At 39.2% G+C, this 21,894-nt stretch overlaps 1 protein-coding gene and 1 long non-coding RNA gene across 2 annotated transcripts in view; one reads left to right on the top strand and one right to left on the bottom strand.

The window, feature by feature from the left end:
• SH3KBP1 (SH3 domain containing kinase binding protein 1) overlaps positions 1–15,580 on the top strand; it is a 281,799-nt gene extending 266,219 nt beyond the window's left edge. Inside the window, exons 14-18 of the mRNA XM_018554851.1 lie at positions 5,836–5,945; positions 7,585–7,713; positions 9,010–9,263; positions 12,903–12,966; positions 14,851–15,580. Coding sequence (XP_018410353.1) covers positions 5,836–5,945; positions 7,585–7,713; positions 9,010–9,263; positions 12,903–12,966; positions 14,851–14,892 — 599 coding nt within the window. The 3' untranslated portion in view covers positions 14,893–15,580. The remainder of the gene's footprint in view (positions 1–5,835; positions 5,946–7,584; positions 7,714–9,009; positions 9,264–12,902; positions 12,967–14,850) is intronic.
• LOC108785716 lies at positions 524–20,670 on the bottom strand. Its single transcript, XR_001941149.1, has 3 exons — positions 20,553–20,670; positions 4,307–4,312; positions 524–535 (listed from the first exon to the last, which is right to left on the bottom strand). It is a non-coding gene; the product is annotated as an uncharacterized LOC108785716 (long non-coding RNA).
• Between the last annotated feature and the right edge of the window lie 1,224 nt (positions 20,671–21,894).

Here is a 21,894-nt window from a genome sequence, read left to right as displayed (position 1 = left end):
CATTGACCATGTGAAACTAATCCTTGCTTTGATTATTCTACTATATGTATAATTTCCTTGATATGATATAATGTATGCTTGCAGTTCAAATTACCTACACATATTAAGCTTGCACAGCTTGATTGTAATCATATACCATTAGTTTCTAGTTTAACCATACTGTAGTATTATGAACAGTGAATATTCATGCCTTCAACATATTTATATTATATATGTAAAACAAGGGAGCATTTGCATCTCCAATATAGAGGGTTTTTTTGCTATGTTTTCGGAATATAAAATTTCATTCTGATAGAAAATGTGCAGCGCATTGGTAGTGAATTGTCAAGCTGTCTATAGTCACTAGGTTAGATTCGGTTGAGTGCCCAACAATGGACAGATGAAAAGGATGTTAAAAAGGATAAGATACAAAGTATACAAGGGTTGTTTTAGGTGCAGAGAGTATATGAACTCCATACAGTTAAAGTCCCAAGTGAGGTTTGAACACAAATCTACAACCACTTTGACACCATACTGCCCATACATGTCAGCTGTACTGAGATGAGCCTGGGCTTCATGCAACCAAGTTCGCCTGAGTTCTCCTAAGCCTGCTCAAAATTGTCACTGCTACCCCCTGTCCAGCACAATCAGTGGCTGCACCTGCGGCAGGGGCATTCCCCACCCCTTTGTGACATATAAATGCGGGTCAGGGAATGCACCCCTCCGCAACTGATTGGGCCAGGAGGAGAAGTTGACAGTGACAGTTTTGAGTGCACTTGGACCAACTCAGGCCAACTGGGTTCACACCAAGCACAGGCTCTTCACTACTAACCACCACCCCCATGATGAGCCAAGGGCCCTACTTATGGTCGCTATTTCTTCTAACCCTGCTGCTATGCCCTGAACTCTTGCCTTAGTACGTATTGGAAAATAAAGCTTTAATTTCAGCCCATTTCCCTAAATTAAAGTTGCAATAGAAAGCAATAAATAGACATTTGTAGAAAGTAATACAAATTCACATGCATTTGCATTATCGTATTATAGATTTACTCATAAAGACTGTAGTTGCTATATAAAGCGCTTTTTTAGCTCTTCTTGTTTATGGCTGTTTTCTGTGTCAATTTGAAAAGCTGTCGTGCTGTTCAAATATGTCATTACTGTAAGGATTAATCATGCTTCTTCTCCTTCCAAACTGACCCAGCCTGTGGATTAGTACTTTTAATTATAACGGTCCATAAGTAAGTGCTTCATGCTTTTTCCATGTTTGACACGAAGATATTAGACACTTCAGTTAAACGGCCTCAGATTAGATTTTGGCAGAGGAAGGAGATAACTGAAGAAGCAAATCTAACTCAAAAACTGCAGTATTTCTCATCACGGAATATTTTTTTAATATTTTATGAAGCTATTGAAATCTGAAAAATGTGTTGATATCTGGTATGTGCGTGAAGTTTGAAACCCATAGTCATCCATAGTCATTTTCACGCAGGTTTCTCTAACGCCTACTCAGGAGCACACACATATCGAGAGGCTGAATCATCTGTCTGCAAATGTATAGGAATATATAAAGAATTAATTTTGGGCTGTGGCTCCAGAAACTGGGCTGAAAAACTGCACAGAGACAAAGGTATCTATACACTCCAGGCTTGGGTCCTGGAATGCTGTAGACAATTGCTGAAAGTTGCTAGATGACTGATGAAGCCTTTTAAAATGCCTATTTAAAACTGAACACTAGGCAGATATAAAAACACAAATTAAAGTAGCTCTGTATACATGTGTGTGTGTGTGTGTGTGTGTGTATGTATATATGTATATATATATGTGTATATGTATATGTGTATGTGTGTGTGTGTTAATTTTTTAATATAAGCAATGTAAGTACCTGAATTTGACCCAGTTTAGGCCTCCTGCAATCTTTGTACAGCAGGGCTCCAATGTAACTGGAAGAAGCAGCAGCCTGAGTCAATACGTTCATGTGCTGACAAGAAGGAGAAAGATCAGTGGCAAAAAGATGAGCTTAGGCTAGAAGCAGGCCTATGATAGTCTGTGCTCAGAGGAAGTGGATTGAATAATGCTGCCCATCAGACTTACAGGTAGCAGAAAGGAACTACTGTGGGGGATAGCTCTGGATCGCGGATGAATATTGTCAGCTGTTTTTGTATTATATTTTATCTTGTGCGCTGTTATTTTCATCTGATGTTTTGCTTCAAAGCTATATTCAGCGCTCACATAAATAACTGTATGGGTGCTTTAAGGGTTAAAACTGAGCAATGCATTGTAAATGTGCTGTAACTGCACTGTAAATGCTTGTGAAATATGATGCTTTACAGGTAAAATGTTTTCAAGAGGACATAAACTATGCTGTTGTGTACTGGGTGTTAGTTATGCAGCACCAGCCTTATCTATAGTGCTCTTCATTGAACTATTTTCATCAGTGTTGTCCAGGTTGAACCTAATATCCTGAATACAGAAATCCATAAATTAGCACTGGATGGTCAGTTTAGGCAGAATCCAGCAGGATGTGTATATATACACATAAGTGTATATATAAGTGGTGCACTCACTTTTGTTGCCAGCGGTTTAGACATTAATGGCTGTGTGTTGAATTATTTTGAGGGGACAGCAAATGCACACTGATATACACGCTGTACACTCACTACTTTACATTGTAGCAAAGTGTAATTTCTTCTGTGTCGTCACATGAAATGATATAATAAAATATTTACAAAAATGTGAGGGGTGTACTCACTTCTGTGAGATACTATATATATATATATATCTCTCTCGGGCGCTCTTGCTGGTGTCCCGCCAAGCTCCTGGCAACCAGTGATATCACTGGTCACCAGGAAGTCGGTGGGAAGCCAGCCACAGCGGCCCGCCATGCTCCTGGCATTCAGTGACGTCACTGCTTGCCATGAGTTCAGCAGGACGCAGCGCCCCCAAAAGCCCCGCCTCCACCACCAAAGGTGACAAAAAAGGTAGGGAGGCCCCTGTCTGTATGTTTGGCTTTGAAAGCAATGTAGATAGTTCATCTTGTCTAAGTTATAGTCATAGTTAGTCAGGTTGAAAAAAGACACAAGTCCATCGCGTTCAACCTATAGAGAAAAAAGAAGAAAAGCCTAAACAGAACGCTAGGCCCATAATTATCCAATGTTGATCAGAGGAAGGCAAAAAAACCCCCTATAAAGCATAGTTCAATTTGCTCCAACAGGGGAAAAAATTCCTTCCTGCTCCCATAAGCAGGCTCTCACAGAAATAGTACTTTTAATCCCCAATTCTATGTCATTTATAAATAGGTTAAACAGTAAGGGACCCAACACTGAACCTTGGGGAACACCACTAACAACTATGTTACATAGATGTGTTTTGATTGTTTGTCTTTGCTGGCTGTGAAGTTATGTACAATAAATAGAAGCAAATTAATTGTGAATTTTGTAACGGTGTAATCAGAAAGACAAGCACAGGACAGGACAGCAAGGACAGGGGAGTAGAGGGTGTTGCCAGAGACTTCCTTGTGTCTTTTTTGTATATTAGTGGTTATATTGCTGTTGTGATGACTCCTGTAAACTACATCCATGCTGTTTTATAAGGGTCGTGTTACTTTTACTACCTGGCAATGTAGCTTTTTGACGCTTTGATCTGTGGTAAGTTTAACATGTCTAAAGAAGATTCATGCTACATTTATACATACGTTAGGGGTCGGCGTTTTCAGAACTCAAGAAAGCTAATTGTAGTAATATATTTGTATGCACACTTTTAGAAGCTTGCACATTATATGAACAACGTGGCTTACTGGTTCATATTATAGTCTTGTGTTAGGGATCATAGGTTATATTCCTACCAGGTACACTAGCTGCATGGGATTTGTGTCCTTCCTATGCCTGTGCCCATCTCTCCGGTTGTACCCATTTCTTTACATTATCCACTTTGGAAGTGTGTGCATGTGTGTGACTGTGATGAAGACCTTTTGGGGGTTATTCACTAAACAGCCGAAGGATGTAGCCGATCGACTGCCTGCCAACTGTTAAAAGATAGAATTTTTTTTTTAAATGGCGCAGGGTCCCCTTCCCAATTTATACCAGACCCTTTTGGTCTGGTAGAAATGTAAGGGGGACCTGCTGATGTAATCAAAATAAAATGTGTGGTGTTCCCCCTAAAAGTCATACCAGACCCCTTAGGTCTAGTAGGAATTTTAAGGGGGACCCCAATACTAAAGAATCGAGAAAAAAAAGTCAGGAAAGGTGGGGGATGAGCAAACGCCCCTCCCTGCACCATACTAGGCCAGGGACCCCCTGGAAAAGCACCTAGTCCACATCTAGATGAGGACAAGGGTCTTTTCCCCACAACCCTGGCCCGGTGGTTGTGGGGGTCTGTGGGCAGGGCGGCTCATCCGCATCTGGGTACCCCCTTTCATAGTTAGAAAAAATGCATCACTCATACTATGCACCTTTTGCAATCAGTAAATGTTACTGTGCATTTGAGAAATCTGCACTTTTTTTGCAGCCAGCTAACAAAACTGTTCTTATTATATTTTTGCGTATTAAATGAGCAACCTCAAAGTACAACATACTAATTCTTACAGTGAATGTTCCTTTAAGAAGTTACAGATCATTACTGAATTGTGCATTAGAGATTGTATTGCATTCTTTCAACTGGTTAGTATGTATGAAAATAGGGACAGTAAAAAATACTGTTAATCAATGTGTTAAAAAAAAAACATGGCATCACTTTTTGTAATTGGGAGGACATTGGCATGCACCCTAAGAGTTAAAGACTATATGGCACTGGGTCTGATCATGCAAATAGGCTATTTGACACTACAGTGCAAAAGAAAGGGGAAACTGCCTTATGAGGCTATGCGCACAGAGCGGGATAGCTGGTTGAAGCTCGCTAATGGACACCCTCTCCCACGGTAAAATTGTTATCTGCAATAATAGAGAGGGCTTTTATCTGGTCAGTTGATATGAATTAATTTAGAAAAAGCCAAGAAAAACGAAAAGTTGCAGAGAAAGGTTTAAAGGGAGTGTAAGCATGCCTTGGTAATCTTGAGATAAAGGAGTTGTTATTAAATAAGGTCTCTCTGGGAGTATAACGATTCCAATATTTGTTTTTGGTCTCTGACTGTAGATAAAAAGTGCCACAATCATATGTCACAATAACAAATATATCATTATATAACTCACATAATACATAACTCTGCACAGTTATGTGGTTTTAGAGTTTTTTTTCCTGTGTTCCTTGTCTCTGAGCTCCTAGAGCTCATGAACTGTTAGATAATCTTATTGCATAAGTTTTCTATTAAGTAACTGTTTTGCTTGTATGTATGTCTTTCGTAACCTACTGTACTCATTATATCTGCCTCTATACGAAATACTGTATATCTATCTATCAATTTCTATTTTAATATTCTGACAATGAACACTGTTGTAATTCTCCAACATAATTAACTATTGTATTTATTTGAAGGATTCCAGGCTTTAGCCTCCAAGGTATTTTTTAGCAGTTTAAAGAGTCAAAATTGCTTTAATCCTAGAATTAATTTAACCCCAGAATTGTTGTGAAGATAGCAGTGTGCCTCTGTTTAATAATGTAATTGTCATATACAATTACATTATTCACAAAAATAAAAATGTAATCAAAAGGAAAACAAAATTGTATCTTTTGTTAAAATTGTGTACCAAATAAAAAATATGAAAATTAGTCATAGAGTTATAGCCAAGTGAACGGACACATGGTGACAGTGCTAAATTTGACCTAGGCAACTACACATAAATTACCTCTGGTGCTGAAAGGGTTCACTATGCTCAGCCTATCCGTTTTTTGTCTGTTTTGACAAATTCTGCCATTATTTTTCAGATGTTGAAGGCTTTGATTCTGTAGTGACAGTCGGAGAGAAACTAAGTCACCCTACTGCATCAAGACCCAAATCCAGTGGGAGGCGCCCACCATCACAGTCTCTAACATCGGTAGGTCTAGTGTATGCAATGCAGTTCTGAGGGGCAACATTCCTATTCACTTGGAAAATGTTTTAATGAAGATACGTCAGTGAAGGAAATTGAGATCATGGGACCTAGTTACTGCATAGCTGATGTCCAGAGAATTAAAAACACACTTTTAACCAGTCAAGTATTCATGGAAAATATGAAATATGTCTTTTAATTACAGTGTGCATATATACCAGAGTCTTTATGCTAGCCTTAAAAAGGTTTGTTCTAACACACTTGACAGACAAAGACCTGAGTCTGATAGTGGACATAGATTAATATTCTTGTAGCATTTCTTGTAGCAGTAGGGGTTGCTGGATTTCTAACGGGCTTTCTTTCCTTCCTTGATCTGCTAATAATAATTACCTTGAGGAGGTAACTAGTCCCCCAGTTCGGTGGATATATATATATACCTCCAGAACAAGGCAATATATTAATTTATATTTTACACCTACTTTCTTACGGAATCCACCTTTAGCGCTGTGTTATCACTTGCACATCATATTTTACCAATTCATAGCAGCTTTAGGATTAGTATTTTAACTTTTTAGCCTTATCTTTCCAAGAGTGCAGATTATTTTATCTTAATAATAATAATGATCTGCTCTGTAGATGCACCCAAACAATACACTGACCCACTGTTGGTGACATACAGACTTCAGATCAGATCCTTCAGTCTTTTTTCTTGTAATTTATTGGTTCAATTGTCTTAGGGTTACAGGACACCCAAAAGCAGATGCAAAAATCCTTCTGCACGGTAGACTTCTAGAATTAACTGTTTAGGCCCAGGTGGACTATTAACTTTCAGTATCTTTTTACCCCTGTTACATGTCAACTTTAGGATTTTTTTTATACCTCTGCCACAGGCCAGTGTGCAATCTATAGGCCCAGACAGGCAGCAACTTTTTAGTTTCAGGCCATCTTAGGACTCTTTAAGCCTCTGACACAGGTCAGCTTGGATACTCTAGGGCCAGACAGGGAGCTAGAAAAACAAAACAAACACTTTCTTCCCTTCAGTTTTCTCCTCCAGGCAAAGAGGCATGAGAGGCAAGGGCTAGACCTGTCGCAGCAACATCCTTCCCAGGCAGCAGCCTGCAAGGCGAGGACTGGGCCCTTCACAAAGACGTCCTCTCCAGGCAATGCCTGGGAAGGAAGGATCCTTCCAGAAGGTCACTACAAATATGTATCCTCTTTCCTAGCTCACATCACTGAAAGAAACTTCTTAGTGATTGGCCAAGGCAGAATAATTATTTATTAGCCAAAACACTGTAACTTCTCTATCTACTGAAAGACACTCAACTGCAGCAGGCAGACACAATCAATGCCTTGGGCTTAGGAGAAACCCAATGAATACAGATAACATAAACAGAGCTCAGACTGGCTTTAACCTAGCTGTAAACACTACATTTAGACTAGGGACACTCCAGCTTAAGGCAGGGTCCCTACATTTTATATTACATATATTGGAGTTCCAGTTTAACCAAAATGTACCTTTTTATTGCAAACTATTAATATTACTCCATGTAGGATGAATTATCCTAGGGTGTACACGCCATATGTTTCATGTCTGATGAACTCTTTTCTTCATTTTTTTTTTTTTTATTTGCTTTTTCCCCTGCAGTCATCTCTTTCCAGCCCAGATTTTTTTGATTCTCCCAGTCCAGAGGATGATAAGGAAGAACTTAATAACTTGGCACAAAGATCGGTAGACCCATCCAAGAAATCTTCCCGACCTGCCACAGCATCACAGGTAAGTCAGAGTGACTTGCTGCAAAGCTTATGTGGTTGTTGGAAAGATGCATTTACAAGCATGTGTCATGTTACTTAGGGGTCTGTTTATAAACAATTTGCCAAGCCATTCACCCTGCAAATCTTTCTGAATGTTCCTTCTGTATGAATGTTCCTTCTGTATGAAAAGACACAAAAACGAACGTTCTTAGGTATACTTATTTTTCAGGTTGAATATAATACTGTATTCTAGCCACTAGAATAAATACTTATTTCCTATGCTCCTTAGCGCTATCCAATGGAATGCACTATTAAATTACATGTATTTTGACCAGAAAAGTAAATTTATGTGAGACCGTTTGGTTTTGTGTCTATTTGTTGTTCATAAAGATTCACAGGGGAATGGCTGTGCAAATTGTTTAACTCTTGGGGTTACATAGTGTGTTGGATAGAAATTTAGGTGGGATGGTGAGGAACATAGTCCATGACTGTCTCTGTAGCTCCATACAGTTAGCCCTTAGAGCAGAGAAAAGCCTGGTCTATGGGTGAGTGATTCCTTAATGTGTACATCAGGTAAGGTACACATTAAAGTACAGTGCGGGCGATCGCACTGTGGGTGAGAGGGAAGCGTGTCTGCTTTTTTTTCCAATGTTTGGTTTATGTGATACAGTGCGTTCCAGGCATGAATCGTGCTAGAATGCACTGGATATGGTATGAACCAGCCCTTATAGAAAACAAGTAAACAGTGAGAAATAAAATCATCCCCAAAAAATAAAAAATATTCTAAATAATGACTGGAGATGTAGATTATAGTACATATCTGTTTGTGACTTGTTCTTTTAAAAATGAATCTGTGTTTTGGTCATGCATGGAAAAACAACAAGTTTACCTAAATACCACCCTATCTCCTCACTGCTTATACATACTTCCCTTTGTTGCCCTGCTGCTATAAAACAAAGAAGCTCTGTGGAATCTCCAGGTTGCTGAGGTTGGAGTTAACACAGGCTCTTTTCTCACCCCATATGACAGTGCTGGGGCATGGTGGTTGGCTGCTCAGGCTACCAACACTGCATTGAGGGAGGAAGAAGAGTGAGTTCTATACTTGCCATACCCTGAAGTACTGGTTATCTCCCTTCCCTCAATGGAAAGTTGGGGGAGCAAAGAGAAGGTGGGTGTGTGCATTTTGAGAGCAGGTGAACGTGTTGCTTTGCCCTGTATGGGCATGGAAGAGGTTAATTTTCAATATAGGACATTGTCTAATTTTATTTACATTATTAGGATTTGTAACCCTTATTAAGCTGAACTTATTGTTTTTCAGTTGCCGGAAAACAGAGCTGCATTGCCCCCAAAACCTGGAGGTTTAATTTCAAGTGTTAGCTTCTCACATGGGGCTTCCGGTGCACCATCAGCATTCCACTCTGTCACCTCAAGCAGTCACAGATCAAACTCTCCGTCCTTTAGTAGTCCAGACACAAGACACAAAAGTGAAATCAATCAGTCACCACTGGAAGAGCTACAAGTACAAGTCAAAGAGCTGAGAAGCATCATCGAGACAATGAAGGACCAGCAAAAGTATGCACTGCTATGTAAACATTTACAGATAGGTGTTCTAACATCAAAGCTTGTACATAGATAGGTTTATAACTGTGAAACATATGTGCCATTTATGATGCAATATTGGAGTTAGTTCCTCCTTTCTAATCCATATATTTCTTGTAGGAGCAATGTCTATAGTATCAGAATCGGTAAACGTTTTGCTTATACGAGATGCCAGGGCCTCCATTATCATGATTGTATGCTGGTACCATAGGGATATATTATCGGGGCAGACTGGGTTATCTGGGGCCCACCGGAGAAAGGGAGAAGGAGAACCCATTGTGCTTAATATAACATGATAGTGCACTAACTGTTGTAAAATTTACAAAGTAAAGCTTATTGAAGAGTTCCACCACCAAAACAAAAGAAACCTACAGCGTGGGTAGTAGCCTAAAAACTGTTCTAGGGTCCTTAATGCAAAATAGGAGGTGGGTCCTAGTTCACTATGTTGCTACTACCATAATCATGTCATGTAATGGCAGTGTTGATGTTGTTGTTGTTTAGGAATACTAAATTAAGCTTCTGCAATCAAATGTTCTTAAAGCAGACCTTGCACTAAAAATGCAAAGCCTGCTTATTTACTTTGCCCCCCATGACAAAACACTGCAGTAAATAGAAAAAAACTGTAAGGAAAAAGTTATTAAATATACTTAGCTGTCCCCTAGCTTCCACCTGTGTCGCCTAAGCAAGTGTGACATGCCTTTTGGCGAGATCCTGGGGAATGATTAGTAGACCAGATCTCACAAGAAGACATTCCTGCATTGTACTAAGGTGTCATCTCACACGATTTGGGATACTCAGCATTATCCAGGATCTCATCAAAAGGAGTGTGACATCACCTCCGTCAGGGTGGAAGCAGGGGGTACGGTAAGTATATTAACTTTTATAGTTTTTGTTGATGTGTTTGGCATTGAGGGGATGGTAAAGTAACCTTGCTACTAGGTCAATGGCAGTGATGGTGGGGACTCGCATATCCACTAAGAATAATGGCCAGCTCACAGTTCTGACTGCTGTTGAACCTTATCTAACACCTTCTAAGGTTCAGGTCTCTATTAGAAACTGTATAAGAGGATTAATAACCATGTTTGCATTGCCCTACATGACACCTATTAAATTCAGCTTGGAACACTTGAAAAATGAGTCACTTCACAGAAATAAGAATTTTTCAAAACATAAAGCATGCCATTATTGCTCTCTAATGCCAGTTATACTTTTTAAAGCATGACATAAGATTAACAAATAGGCTGAGTTTTTTTGTTCCATATCACTAGTTCCTTGTGATGCCTACTCCTACCCCTGGATGGACTGACTACTTTCTTCTGTTCATTAATAGCAGTGGCACTCGTGTAGTCATTCCTTCCCTGGGCTGTGTATTATGTTTCAATCTGTGGCGGCTGATTGGTTGTTGTAGGTTAAAAGGCAAAGACAGGATCACAATCCACAGTTCAGAAAGGAGATACCGCATTTACATTAATGCTGCTGACGGGTGGGCACCAGCATGATGGATATCACAGTTTAACCTGTTAGCTAAGACAGAATCCAGTAACATCCACACATGTATCTTGATATTAGCCACCACTTTGTATTTAGAATGCTTGGTAGAGCCAAAGGAGATCTCACCGCTCCAATTCCTCAGCCACCATCAGGACTCCCCAGGTGCTGGTCCAATAGGTGCGTCTCCACCTTGGAATGTAGTAGTATACGAACAGACCGCACTATCCAGAGAATTCCAATACTGCAGACTTTATTGAAATTCACAGCAAATCCAGTATATCAGTGAATAAAAGTGTATAAAGCAACGAATGCCAGCACTGCACACCCCCAACCAACTACAACCTCTCACATGTTTCACCCGTAGGCTTATTCATAGAGATCATGAATAAGCCTACGGGAATGCTTGGTCATTTAATAGTTGTGCAAATGTTCTGGTACGCATTTGTGTATGTATGTGTCTGTACCTAAAATTAAAAGTAATTTCAGAAAAGAAAATGATCCATGATGGAGCACAGTGCTCTGATCTTAATTCTGATTATTAGTTTGATTATTTTCCACATTCACAGCGCTTATTGTGCAGTTCCTATCCAGTCCTCATATAGCTTCAAAAGATCCGATTTAATTAATCTCCCCACTTAGCGGTATTCTAATTATTGGCTGGCTTGCCATTAATAGGAGCCAGTAATTTCCCTTTATAGATTATGGCCATGTCAGCGAGAAGAAAAACCAAAGTGGAAACAATTATGTCCCAAAATATGAATTCATAAGAGAGAAGGAAATGATTAGTTAAAGCCATTCGCATTCAACTATTTGTAGGGCCCTTTGGAGCTTTTTCAAAAGGATGGCGATCAAATGCTAGATCAATTATACTACCAGAATTACTAATAATACATTCTTGCTATTATATTTATGTATAGAAGCTCAGTACACAAATATCCCCTCAGTTTTTCTACATTGATCCATATTGGTGCCTGCTCATTCCAGACTTACAGTATACACTTCAGTTTAGTAATTGCTGATGGGTCAGGGTTCACTACTGGAGAAAGTTTCATTGCCATAGCTTATAGTTTATCCTGAACCTACAGAAGAAGAATATTCTTTATTATTTTATTATTTTGACTATACATATATATGACTGAATTGTTATACTTCATCAGGAGCTCTTCCTTAAATTTTTTTATTTGACTAAAATGTTTTATTTTTTATTTTCGATAGAATGGGGAAGTATTAGAACTCCTGTCAAATTTGACTGCTATCTGGAGCTCTGTTAGAGAGATTTTGCTTACTTATTGTCACCTTGACAAAGGTTTCACCAGGAAGTTCGCAAGCAGCGACGTAGACAAATAAAAAAATGTTGTTTTTTTTTATAGAGTAGCAGAAGGCTAGAACTCCAGTCAAATTTTAATTGCTGTCCCTGGTGCAGATTTTCCCTCACTTCTTGTCTCTTGTAACTGTGTGTGTGAAGCACTCTAATGGAGCCTGCATAGCAATAAACTTTGACACAGGTTCTAATCCTTTCCCTCTCTATCCAAGAATCCCCCCAAAAAATGTGGGTAGACATAAACATTAAAATATATCTGGGATGTAAACAAGGCAGCCATTTGTAGACCGCTGTATGTTCTGTCGGTTTTCTATGGGGTAGAATCTACCCTATACCTCAGGAATGTCATTAGCATCTAATGGATACATAGGATGAATATTGGGTCAAGCCACATCATGGCTGCATTCACTTTATACTAAAAATGCAGTCTTTGGTACAATACTTTTGCAAAGAGCATTCGTATGCACCAACCCATAACATTCCACAGGTGTTACCTTCTATCACTTAGAAGGTAAACGTGGTACCTTTATTATGGGTTACTTTACTTTGTTTATTAAATTTTCCTTGATTTTACAGTATTAAGGGTTGATGCAATATTTATGTTCGACGTCTAATGTTCTGCTTTTTATACAAATGAATTATTTTACAGCTGTATTTATGCTTTGTGCCAGACTGGGTTTTGATATAACAACTTCATTTCAGCACAATGTATAAATAAAAGTTCCTTATGACAGTAATACATTTAGCAATTTGCTTCAGTAAGCTGTACAACAGCTTTAATCATTGTGTTTATTTCATAGGAAAGAGATAAAACAGTTGTTGTCGGAACTGGACGAGGAAAAGAAGATTCGTCTACGATTACAGGTAAAGTGTGCACCAATATCTGCCTGTTTGTAGTAATGCATCATGACCTTAAACTGAGTCTGTTCTGTTCTGTGCCATGTACGACAAAGCAAAAGGTTCACCTAAATCTCAATTTCTCCTACTGAACCATTAAATGCTTTTCATGGCTCATCAAATTGACCTGGATGACTGTACCCCCTCCCACATTTCTAAACTACCTTTTGCCCGTTGACAACTCTGTGCACAGTCTTTCTTGGCTGCAAGCCTCTGACTCGTGAAATTATGGAAGATTGCACTGTTGTAGCATTATAGAAGCCTTGTATACTGTAACATTGACAATGTAGCTCTACAAGCTAAGCTATTTCCTGTACTTGCTGTGCATAAACTTGTTAAAAATTCAATAAAAACTATTACTCTGAGACTCCTTACTAAATTTTCTTTCATTGTAGCTTTGAATAGACTTAGGTCAAGTAGATATATAGATGTCCATGACCCCGTTGGAGTGATTTTGCCTCATTTACTGTCCTTACTGCAAAGAAAAATGAAAGGGTTATCTACTCTGTTCTAGACTAAAAACTAAAGTTTTGGAGGTTTGGCTCGATTTAATCTTTAAAGAAGAACTATTGGGAGAGTAAAATATACTCTTCACAATAGTTTGAACTGGTATGTGACATTGCAGGTGTCACATGCCGGGTCTATAGATTGAAAGTGATCACAAACCACTGATCGCTCAGCTCACAGCTTCTCCGTGCAGAGAGCGGTGACTGTCAGTCTTCTTTCCCCACAGGGATTCTCTTCACCCCTTCCTCCAGCGCTCATTGGAGGACCGACAGGGGAGAGGGCGGGCACTGCTGGCTCCAGCTCTAAATGGGCAGAGCCAGCTTTCAAGAAGGCAGTGTGGTGGATCCCGACTATGGATACAGCAACAAAGCAAACGTGATGGGGGAACTAGGCTCTCAGCATTTTGTTAGCACCCTTGACAACCAATGATGCTGACAGCTGGCAGGACCTTCTGGGTATGCCAAGGAACTAGTTCCCCCATCAGGTCCGCTCTGCTGCTGATTTGACAACAGGCAATGGGTGGATTCCATAGCCAAAAGCAGAATCGCTATTGACTATGGAATCCACCAATGTCTGCTGTCAGTCACAAGCAGGGCAGACCTGATGAGGGAAGTAGTCCCCCAACTTTCCCATTTGGTTCTGCCCACTCAGACACATCACTGGTTGCCAAGAGGCTATCAGCTGTGCAGCTGATGGCGACTTAGCAACCAGTGACTCATCCCTGGCTTCATTCAGATGCTGGCCGTAAGATTACCTGCTGCTGAATGAAAAAAAAAAGGACAGGGGATGCTGGCTGACATAATGATAGTAAGTGAGCAAAAGCATGCCTTAGAAAACAGCCGAGGTAAAAATTAGGTAAAGACGGAGACAAAACAAAGGTGTGTGTGTTTGTGTGTATATACTGTATGTATACAGTTTTTAGCCAGACCTTATTCCACAGATATTCAGATGCTCTCCAGTCTGTATCCATCCATCCAGTCCAGCATGGATCTCTCAGTCACCCCTCAGTCACTATCAGGTGCAGGCTAATGATTAGAGAGAGTAGGTGTACCTGTTGGGGCAAGGCTTAACTCCTTCCTAGCCAGGGAAAGCTGCCCTTTTCAACCTTAAAAAGCAAAGAGGTTTCATAGCTGTACAGTACCCGAGGGAACGATCCAGACACTCCATGTAGCTGTATAGTTAGAAAAACGATCATGGAGGGTTGTATTTTTTTTATAGTATCATTTTGTTCAAATGATTTTTCTATAGAATTCTGTTTATTTTATTCTTTCCTGGTTAACTTTTTGCTTCCTCTTTGATAGCCAAAGTTCATAAAAAATAAATGCTTTGCTGTTTTTTTTTCAGATGGATGTCAATGAAATAAAGAAATCTCTACAGTCCAAATAAATAAATGATGGCTAGTAAATAACTTTCATCCACCGGAAGTGAGGAATGAAGAGCTGTTCTTCCCACGCAGGCCAAAATAGTTTTGGTGCCAAATGATTTAAGATTCACCTCAGACGCTCAGAAAGCACAACAGAAGCTCTACCTACCAAGGAGACCCTGGTGACATTTGTAGTGCTCGGCACACATATTTATCAAGACAGCTCCATGTTGTGCTCAAGTGTTCCTCTTAAAACTGCGAATGAAGAAAACTCAGGCAGTTTTACTTCAGAGTGGTACTTTTTTATGATATTTTTCCATGAATAACGTGTATTTCAGATTGTCTGTTTACAAGCTTTATAATTTTACTTTTTTTTTTTTGTATGTGTGTTTGCGTATGTCTATCTCAGACTCCTGAATTATTTGTACAGTGTGCAGTTGTCATTTGAAATCTTTTTTTTTTTTTTACTTCCCAGATGTATTCATTTACATCTATGACTATGACTTTTAAAAGTACATATACAATGTACTGTCCATGCAATGTGATACAATGCTTCTGAACTGATTTTCACTGTACTTTAGGAATGTGTGTCTAAAATAAGAAAATGATAGATAAATATGATTTGTGCCTTTTTTTGTTTTGCCTAGGACAATTGTGCAAAAAAGAATAAAAAAAATGGAATTCCAGTTATGATCATGCCAGTGTAGGTCCATCCAGATAGTGGAGGGAGGAATAAAGGCCCTTTTTGGGCTTTACTGCTATTCAGGGCTCCTTGCAGAGATTCTATCTCACTCACTGTCCTGTTTACAACTGTGTTAGAAGACATGATGTACAGGAAAATGTCCAACAGCAACACAGACAAACAAAAATGTTTTTTTTGTACAGTAGAGAAAGGCAAAAAACCAGCATTTTGTTGCAGGTTTATGTCACTGTTGCAAATGTATCCTTGCTTCCTGTCAATAGGACAGAAACTAAGGGGAAATCTCTCTAATGGGGCCCCAGATAGCAGTAAAATCCCAATAGGGGCTCTAATCACGGCCCACCCTATCCAAAATTTTAAAACATTTAAACGTTTTGGCTGCAGGCACATTTAAAAGAAGAACTCTGGGCAACAAAAAAAAGCGTCCCCTGCACTGCATGGGTTAAGTGCTCATTTTGTTTAGGGGACTCAAATAAAGCTGTTTTACCTACCTGATTCTCAGTCCTGCCATCTCCCTCCAGGCTGCTAGACTTCTCCCCTTCGCTCTGACAGTCTAAGGACTGCTGACGTCATCAGGACTCATGCTAGTTCATTGCATTAGACATCAGGATGCCCAGGGACATTCCAACATCAGGAGCAGAGGGGAAGAGAGGTGAGCGCTGACTGCCCCAGGAGCTGGGATCAGGTAAGTAAAACAGCTTTATTTAAGTCCCCTAGACAAAATAAGCACGTAACCTTTGCAATGTGGGGTAGACCCACTGCAAGGATATGTTTTTTCTTTGCCCAGTGTTCTTCTTTAAAGATGATATCTGCTAAACACTATTTTTATCAAAATCGGCCACTTAACCCCACAATCATTTTAGAAAATGTTCATCCCTTTCTATATACTGCCCGTGTTCCTATCTGATGGGAGCAATGCCGATTGGAATTTTAATGTCTGTGTGTATGTGGCCACACCTTAGCATGCCACGGTTAAGAGTGATCCAGGACACAAAATCTCTCAGCTTCCATGATGTAGTGCAGCCTTCAATCTTTTGCTGTGTATAAGCTGCACTGTCAGTTATCATAATGCAGTTCAGTATTTTCAAGCGTGCCAATTACTAGGCTGGTAATGAACTGAAGACATGTATTTAAGGAAAGTTTTTTCAAGTATTAATTGGTTATATTCAGCCATTTAAAACTCTAATTTTAATTACTGCCTGGTAATTAGATTCATGTTTCCCATCAAATTCCTTCCCTTTTTTAAATAAAAGCAGATCCAAGAAGATATGGCCCTGATGTTTGAGAGCAGGTGATTTCTGCAATTTACCGTATGTGATGGGGAAAAGAAAAAAGCCTGTGCAGCCCCATCTCAATACAGTAAATGAGTGCTACAGACCTAGACAGGAATTGTCTTAAAAATAAAAACTATGAACAAATGTATTCAGAAGAGGATTTAGTATTGACACCTATAAAAAGAATGTACACATATGTTTCATTGCTGGTCCCTTTCTTTTCAGAAAATGTTACACTCCATTTTTAGTGATGTATAGAAAAGGTACAAGTGTTAAAAAGAGAGTTTAAAGACATATAAAAAAGTAGGCTTCATTTGTAGTGATCAATACATTTTCTTTTGGAGAAAAATTTAGTTTACTCTTTATTTAAAAGGTATGTCCATGAAACATGGAATTGCCTATTTGAAAATGGAACTCTACTGTCATTTGAATTGGTTAGAGGACTAAAGTGTAGAGAATTTTCACTGTAATACCATATATCATCAGCAGGTGGTGCTGCAAGCAAACGCTGTCATAACAGATATACAGTATGTCCCACATGTGAGGGGTCCCAAGCATCATGGTGCAAACAGCTACAGCAACAACCATTCAGGCACTCAGACATTTTACTTCAGAGAGTTGGTACTGAGAAAAGCTGCACACATTCCCTGAGATTCAAAAATAGTGATGAGTCTGGGCCTGAGTCTGCCCAAACTTGCTCAAAACTGTGACCACCGTCCAAAAAAACAGTTTTGAAAAGGCACATTCCCCGCAGCGATGCATCACAAAGAGGCATGGGAATGCCCTTGCTACAACTTCCGTTACACTGATCGGGCCAGGTGGTAGGATTGGCAGTCACAATTTTCAGCGGGCTTGGGCAAACTGGGTTCGCACCAATCCCAGACTCATCTCTATTTACGAAGAGGGTCATAGACTGTCATTAGAAATCTGTCTCCCGTTCTGCAACAAATAGTGTAACTTGCAACAGATTCAGCTGTAAGATGTATATGAATCGGTTGCAGAGTTTTTGACAAAATATTATCTGCCACACAATACTTACATGTTTGACACAATTTACTCCGACATGGAAGAGGTCTTATTACCTTCACTTTTCTTATTACCAATATGGCGGTATTTCTTAATGAATTTGTCACAGCCATAGAGCCAGAATGTAAAAGTGTGGCGCATGACTTTGTCTCACATATTAGAGATAGCATGAAAATTGTCGAACAGCTTTCAAAAATGTGGCGCAGTACTTCCTAATACGGCCATAACACCAGAAAAGTGTTGCACATGCTTTCTTGAATCACTCCTATTATTCTTGAAAGTAGGCAAACCTGTAGTTGGTTGCCCTGCATCCCTGCATGATTCTGTTCTATGTTTTATATTGTCAAGCAGATCTCATACTGGCTGCTCAAAAGAAAGAAAAAAGCAGTGCAAAAATGATAGACGCACAGCAACAGACAGCGACCTTTAGCAAACTTCCAGCTTTTAATAGATAAATGAGTTGATCAGTGATTACTTACTAGTAGTTACTGAACAACATTGCTCTTTGCGCCTTAATGGAAGGTTTGTGTGTTCTCTCTGTGCCATGATCATTTACAGGGTTATTCACAAAAGGGTGAAGAGTTTGGAGAAGGCAGGAGTAGTGAACAATCTAGGACAAAATAGCTGATTTGTAAAAATTCTCCAATTCAGTTCACTTTCCAGTTCAGCTATTTTGGCCTACATTGTTTGCTTCTCCTGTCCCTCTCCTAAAACACTTCACCCTTTAGTGAATAGCCCTGTAAGTCTTGAAAGTTATTCTTAGCTAAAGCATTATATTTCCAGAAATGGAAACATTGCCTTCAAACTAAAAAGAGAGAGGAATCAGTACCATTCTAAAATATCAGAATTGGACATTTATTGTGCTACACATACAACCCTCACTGGCTGCAGTGCGACAGCAGCCTCTAGTGGTGGTAATTAGAACATACAACCCCAATCTTTATGTATAGAATGAAGAACTATTTTTAAATCATATGGTCACAAAAGTATGAAATAAAACAGCAATAGATATACATATTTATGTCAGACATTGTATAGGGAAATGCATGGCTGTGGTTAATGTTCACCTTTGCCTACAAGCAACAAGGCCATTTTGTGGACTTAACTAGTATTTTTATAATAATAGTTTAGTCATCGGTTTGTGGAGGTGACAGGTGCTTTGTATGAGTATTAGTAGTTAGGAATCCATCACATAATAGTCATTTATTCATCCATAGAATCAACACATTTGCTAAATACATGTCATATGAAAGTATAGTATTGTTACTTAGAACAGCCAAGGCTGTTTCTTCTCGTGAAAGCCTTGTCACAGGCATTGGACAACTGCTCACAAAGTTTAAGTGCATGTCTTTCTTATTAAAGAAAAGACAAACATAAATGTAATGCTGTATGAATAAATTCATGGAACGGTGGTGTTGTTCACACAAGTATCTTTGGATTTTATTCTGCAGGATAAGTCTAACCTATAAACTGTTCTTCAGCTCCCCTGAAAGATCTGAAGCCCAAACAGCTTGGGGTGGTTCTGCACCTCACCAGTAATGTCCTGTAAAACCACATCGGTGACTGAAACTGCTGAACACATTAGAAAATGCATAAGGATAGTGCCAGGCAATGCAGCAATATGTCTTGATTTTCTTTGCTCCAGGTCTCAGAGGTGAGCTAGGTATGCTAGTTACATTCTGAAAGTACTCCACAGATAATCAAAGATTATATAAGTTTCCTTAAAAGATCGTTTGCAAACGAATAGGACATATTCTGCTATTTTGCATTGGTTATATCAGATTATACGTGCTTACATTACCAGCTTATTCCACAATTTCATTCTCCCTTCTTTTTACAGCTTTTTCTTTAGGTAACTGGGAACACGTGGCCTTGTCAAATGGCCCTTTAGCTGCCTCCTCATTTACTGAAAATAGGAAAAACAAAAAATTACAGAATCTGCATCCTTGCACCATTTCCATTTGGCAGGAGATAGGACATCTGTGACCATCAATGGATGGGGAATAGTGTAGGTAAATTGTTCTTGGTATCAGGGATGGGAGCTGCATTTACTACACTGTCTACTATTGCCACAGCAGTACTAAGGAACAAAATGCTCTGATAGCCCAGATAGTTCTCTTTGGAGAAATTTAAGGATTTCCAAACTGGCCGGTGACCTGTAGCAGGCCGAGAATGCACTGGGTGTGTTATGTCTCCTTTCTGACCTGAAAACATCTTGGGATTCTGAAGAAACTACATGGTTCAGTGAATAGGTTGACCTGTAGTGCCTACTTGAGCTTTGGCAGGCTCCCACATCCCACAATGCATAGTTAAACATAAGTGACCTATAGAGATGTGCATGATTTGTGTTGTGGATTGAGGGCCTTCAGGTCTGAATTGGCATCTGTAGTGTGTACCCAAGTTTACTGGTCCAGCATCAGCTCTTTTATGTACTGATGGTGGTGTCTACATTTAGGAAATTGTGCTGCTGTAGCAACATTTTGTTATAGACAGGCTCCCTCACCTTGACAACCCTTCTTGCTCAGCCACTTTATTCAGAACATGCATTTAAAGTGCTTGGGTTGCCTACACTTTTGTGTCGAAAACCAACTCACTGACGGGAAAAACTGCAACTGCAATTCTGTAATATTGACCTATACTCAAATATAAACTTATAACTATCTCAACTGTCAGGCTGATTAACAAATGAAGAACAATAGAAGGGTTTAAGTGCCTTCCTGAAGAAAATATTGCTCTAGGCTCATTCAGTGCTTTCACATGACCAAATACTTTGATTTATGTTGAAGGGATGAATCAGAGTTTAGATTGGATCATGCTCCTATTCAGCACTAGATCATGTGACTAGTGTTGCAGGAAGCCTTGGCAAACCGTTTCACCATCAAAGATAAATATTTTAGTACTTTATAGTTATCCATCCCAACAATACTTTAACAGAGATTTAAGTTAAAACTTGGGTATGGTTCCACCTTAACAGCAATAGTGATAGTAGATATACTAGTGGAGGAGCACATTGAATGTCCCACTGGCTTAAACAGAAATGTCAGGTAACCACCAAATTGCAGGTAGACCTTAGCACTGCCCCCACCCCATCCCTGACACTATATAACCCAATATTTTTTTTCTTCCTTCTGTCATGATCCCATTCTGCTTTTCCATGAATGAAAATGCTACCAGAAATAGATACTCTTGTTCTCCAAAGGGTTTGTGGATTGGTGTGTGTTTTACAGTGTTCTTGCCAGACCCAGGCAAGCAAGACATTTTCTTCACTGAAGTATAACCAAGTGGCCAGTGTGAAAGCAACGCATGCTATTTCCAAGAAAATATTTACCTTCAAATGTATATTTAACCCATTTAATAAACCTTTATAAAACCAAAACAGACTTCTTTCCGCTGTGAGGCTGCTCTTTGCACATGACGCACCCAGCCAGGAAAGGCTAGTCTCAGAAAAGCAAGCCTACATGACTATGAAGAAGGTGATTTTATAACTTACAGCATGGAATGAATGTCTATACCAATTTGTTGTACTTGCAGGAATTCTAATATGTGACCTGTGTATGTTCTGTTCTCTTTATTACGTTTTTACAGACTCAGTGTAATTTATATGTATCACACCAAAATGAAATGTAAATTATGTTTTAATTTTTACTACCCCCCCCCCCACCACAGTGTCTGAGCAAACACCATTACATTGAATCAAGTACATTCAATATCTTGGGTCATAAAATAATTTTAATGCATATTTAGTGATGGTTGTTTTTAACTTGGATTTTTATAATATCCCTGGTATTTATGTATTGTCACTTGCCACTCTGTTGTAAGCTTCATAACAATGAAAAAGTGTTTTTATATTGAAATGTTGGGTTCGTGTATTTTTTTTTACATTTAATAATTTAATAATTTTTTGGATTTAATAAACAGAAAAATTATACTATGGCTGGGGGATTTAGGATGAGATAGCAGCAAAAAGTTTCCCAGCACACTCACCAACCAGCATGCAAAAAAAACCTGTCTAACTGCTAAGTTTA

This window comes from Nanorana parkeri, unplaced genomic scaffold (genome assembly GCF_000935625.1).
Source record: "Nanorana parkeri isolate BGI_ZX_2015 unplaced genomic scaffold, ASM93562v1 scaffold175, whole genome shotgun sequence".
Lineage (NCBI taxonomy): Eukaryota > Metazoa > Chordata > Amphibia > Anura > Dicroglossidae > Nanorana > Nanorana parkeri.
This window is presented reverse-complemented; position numbering and strand designations above follow the sequence as displayed.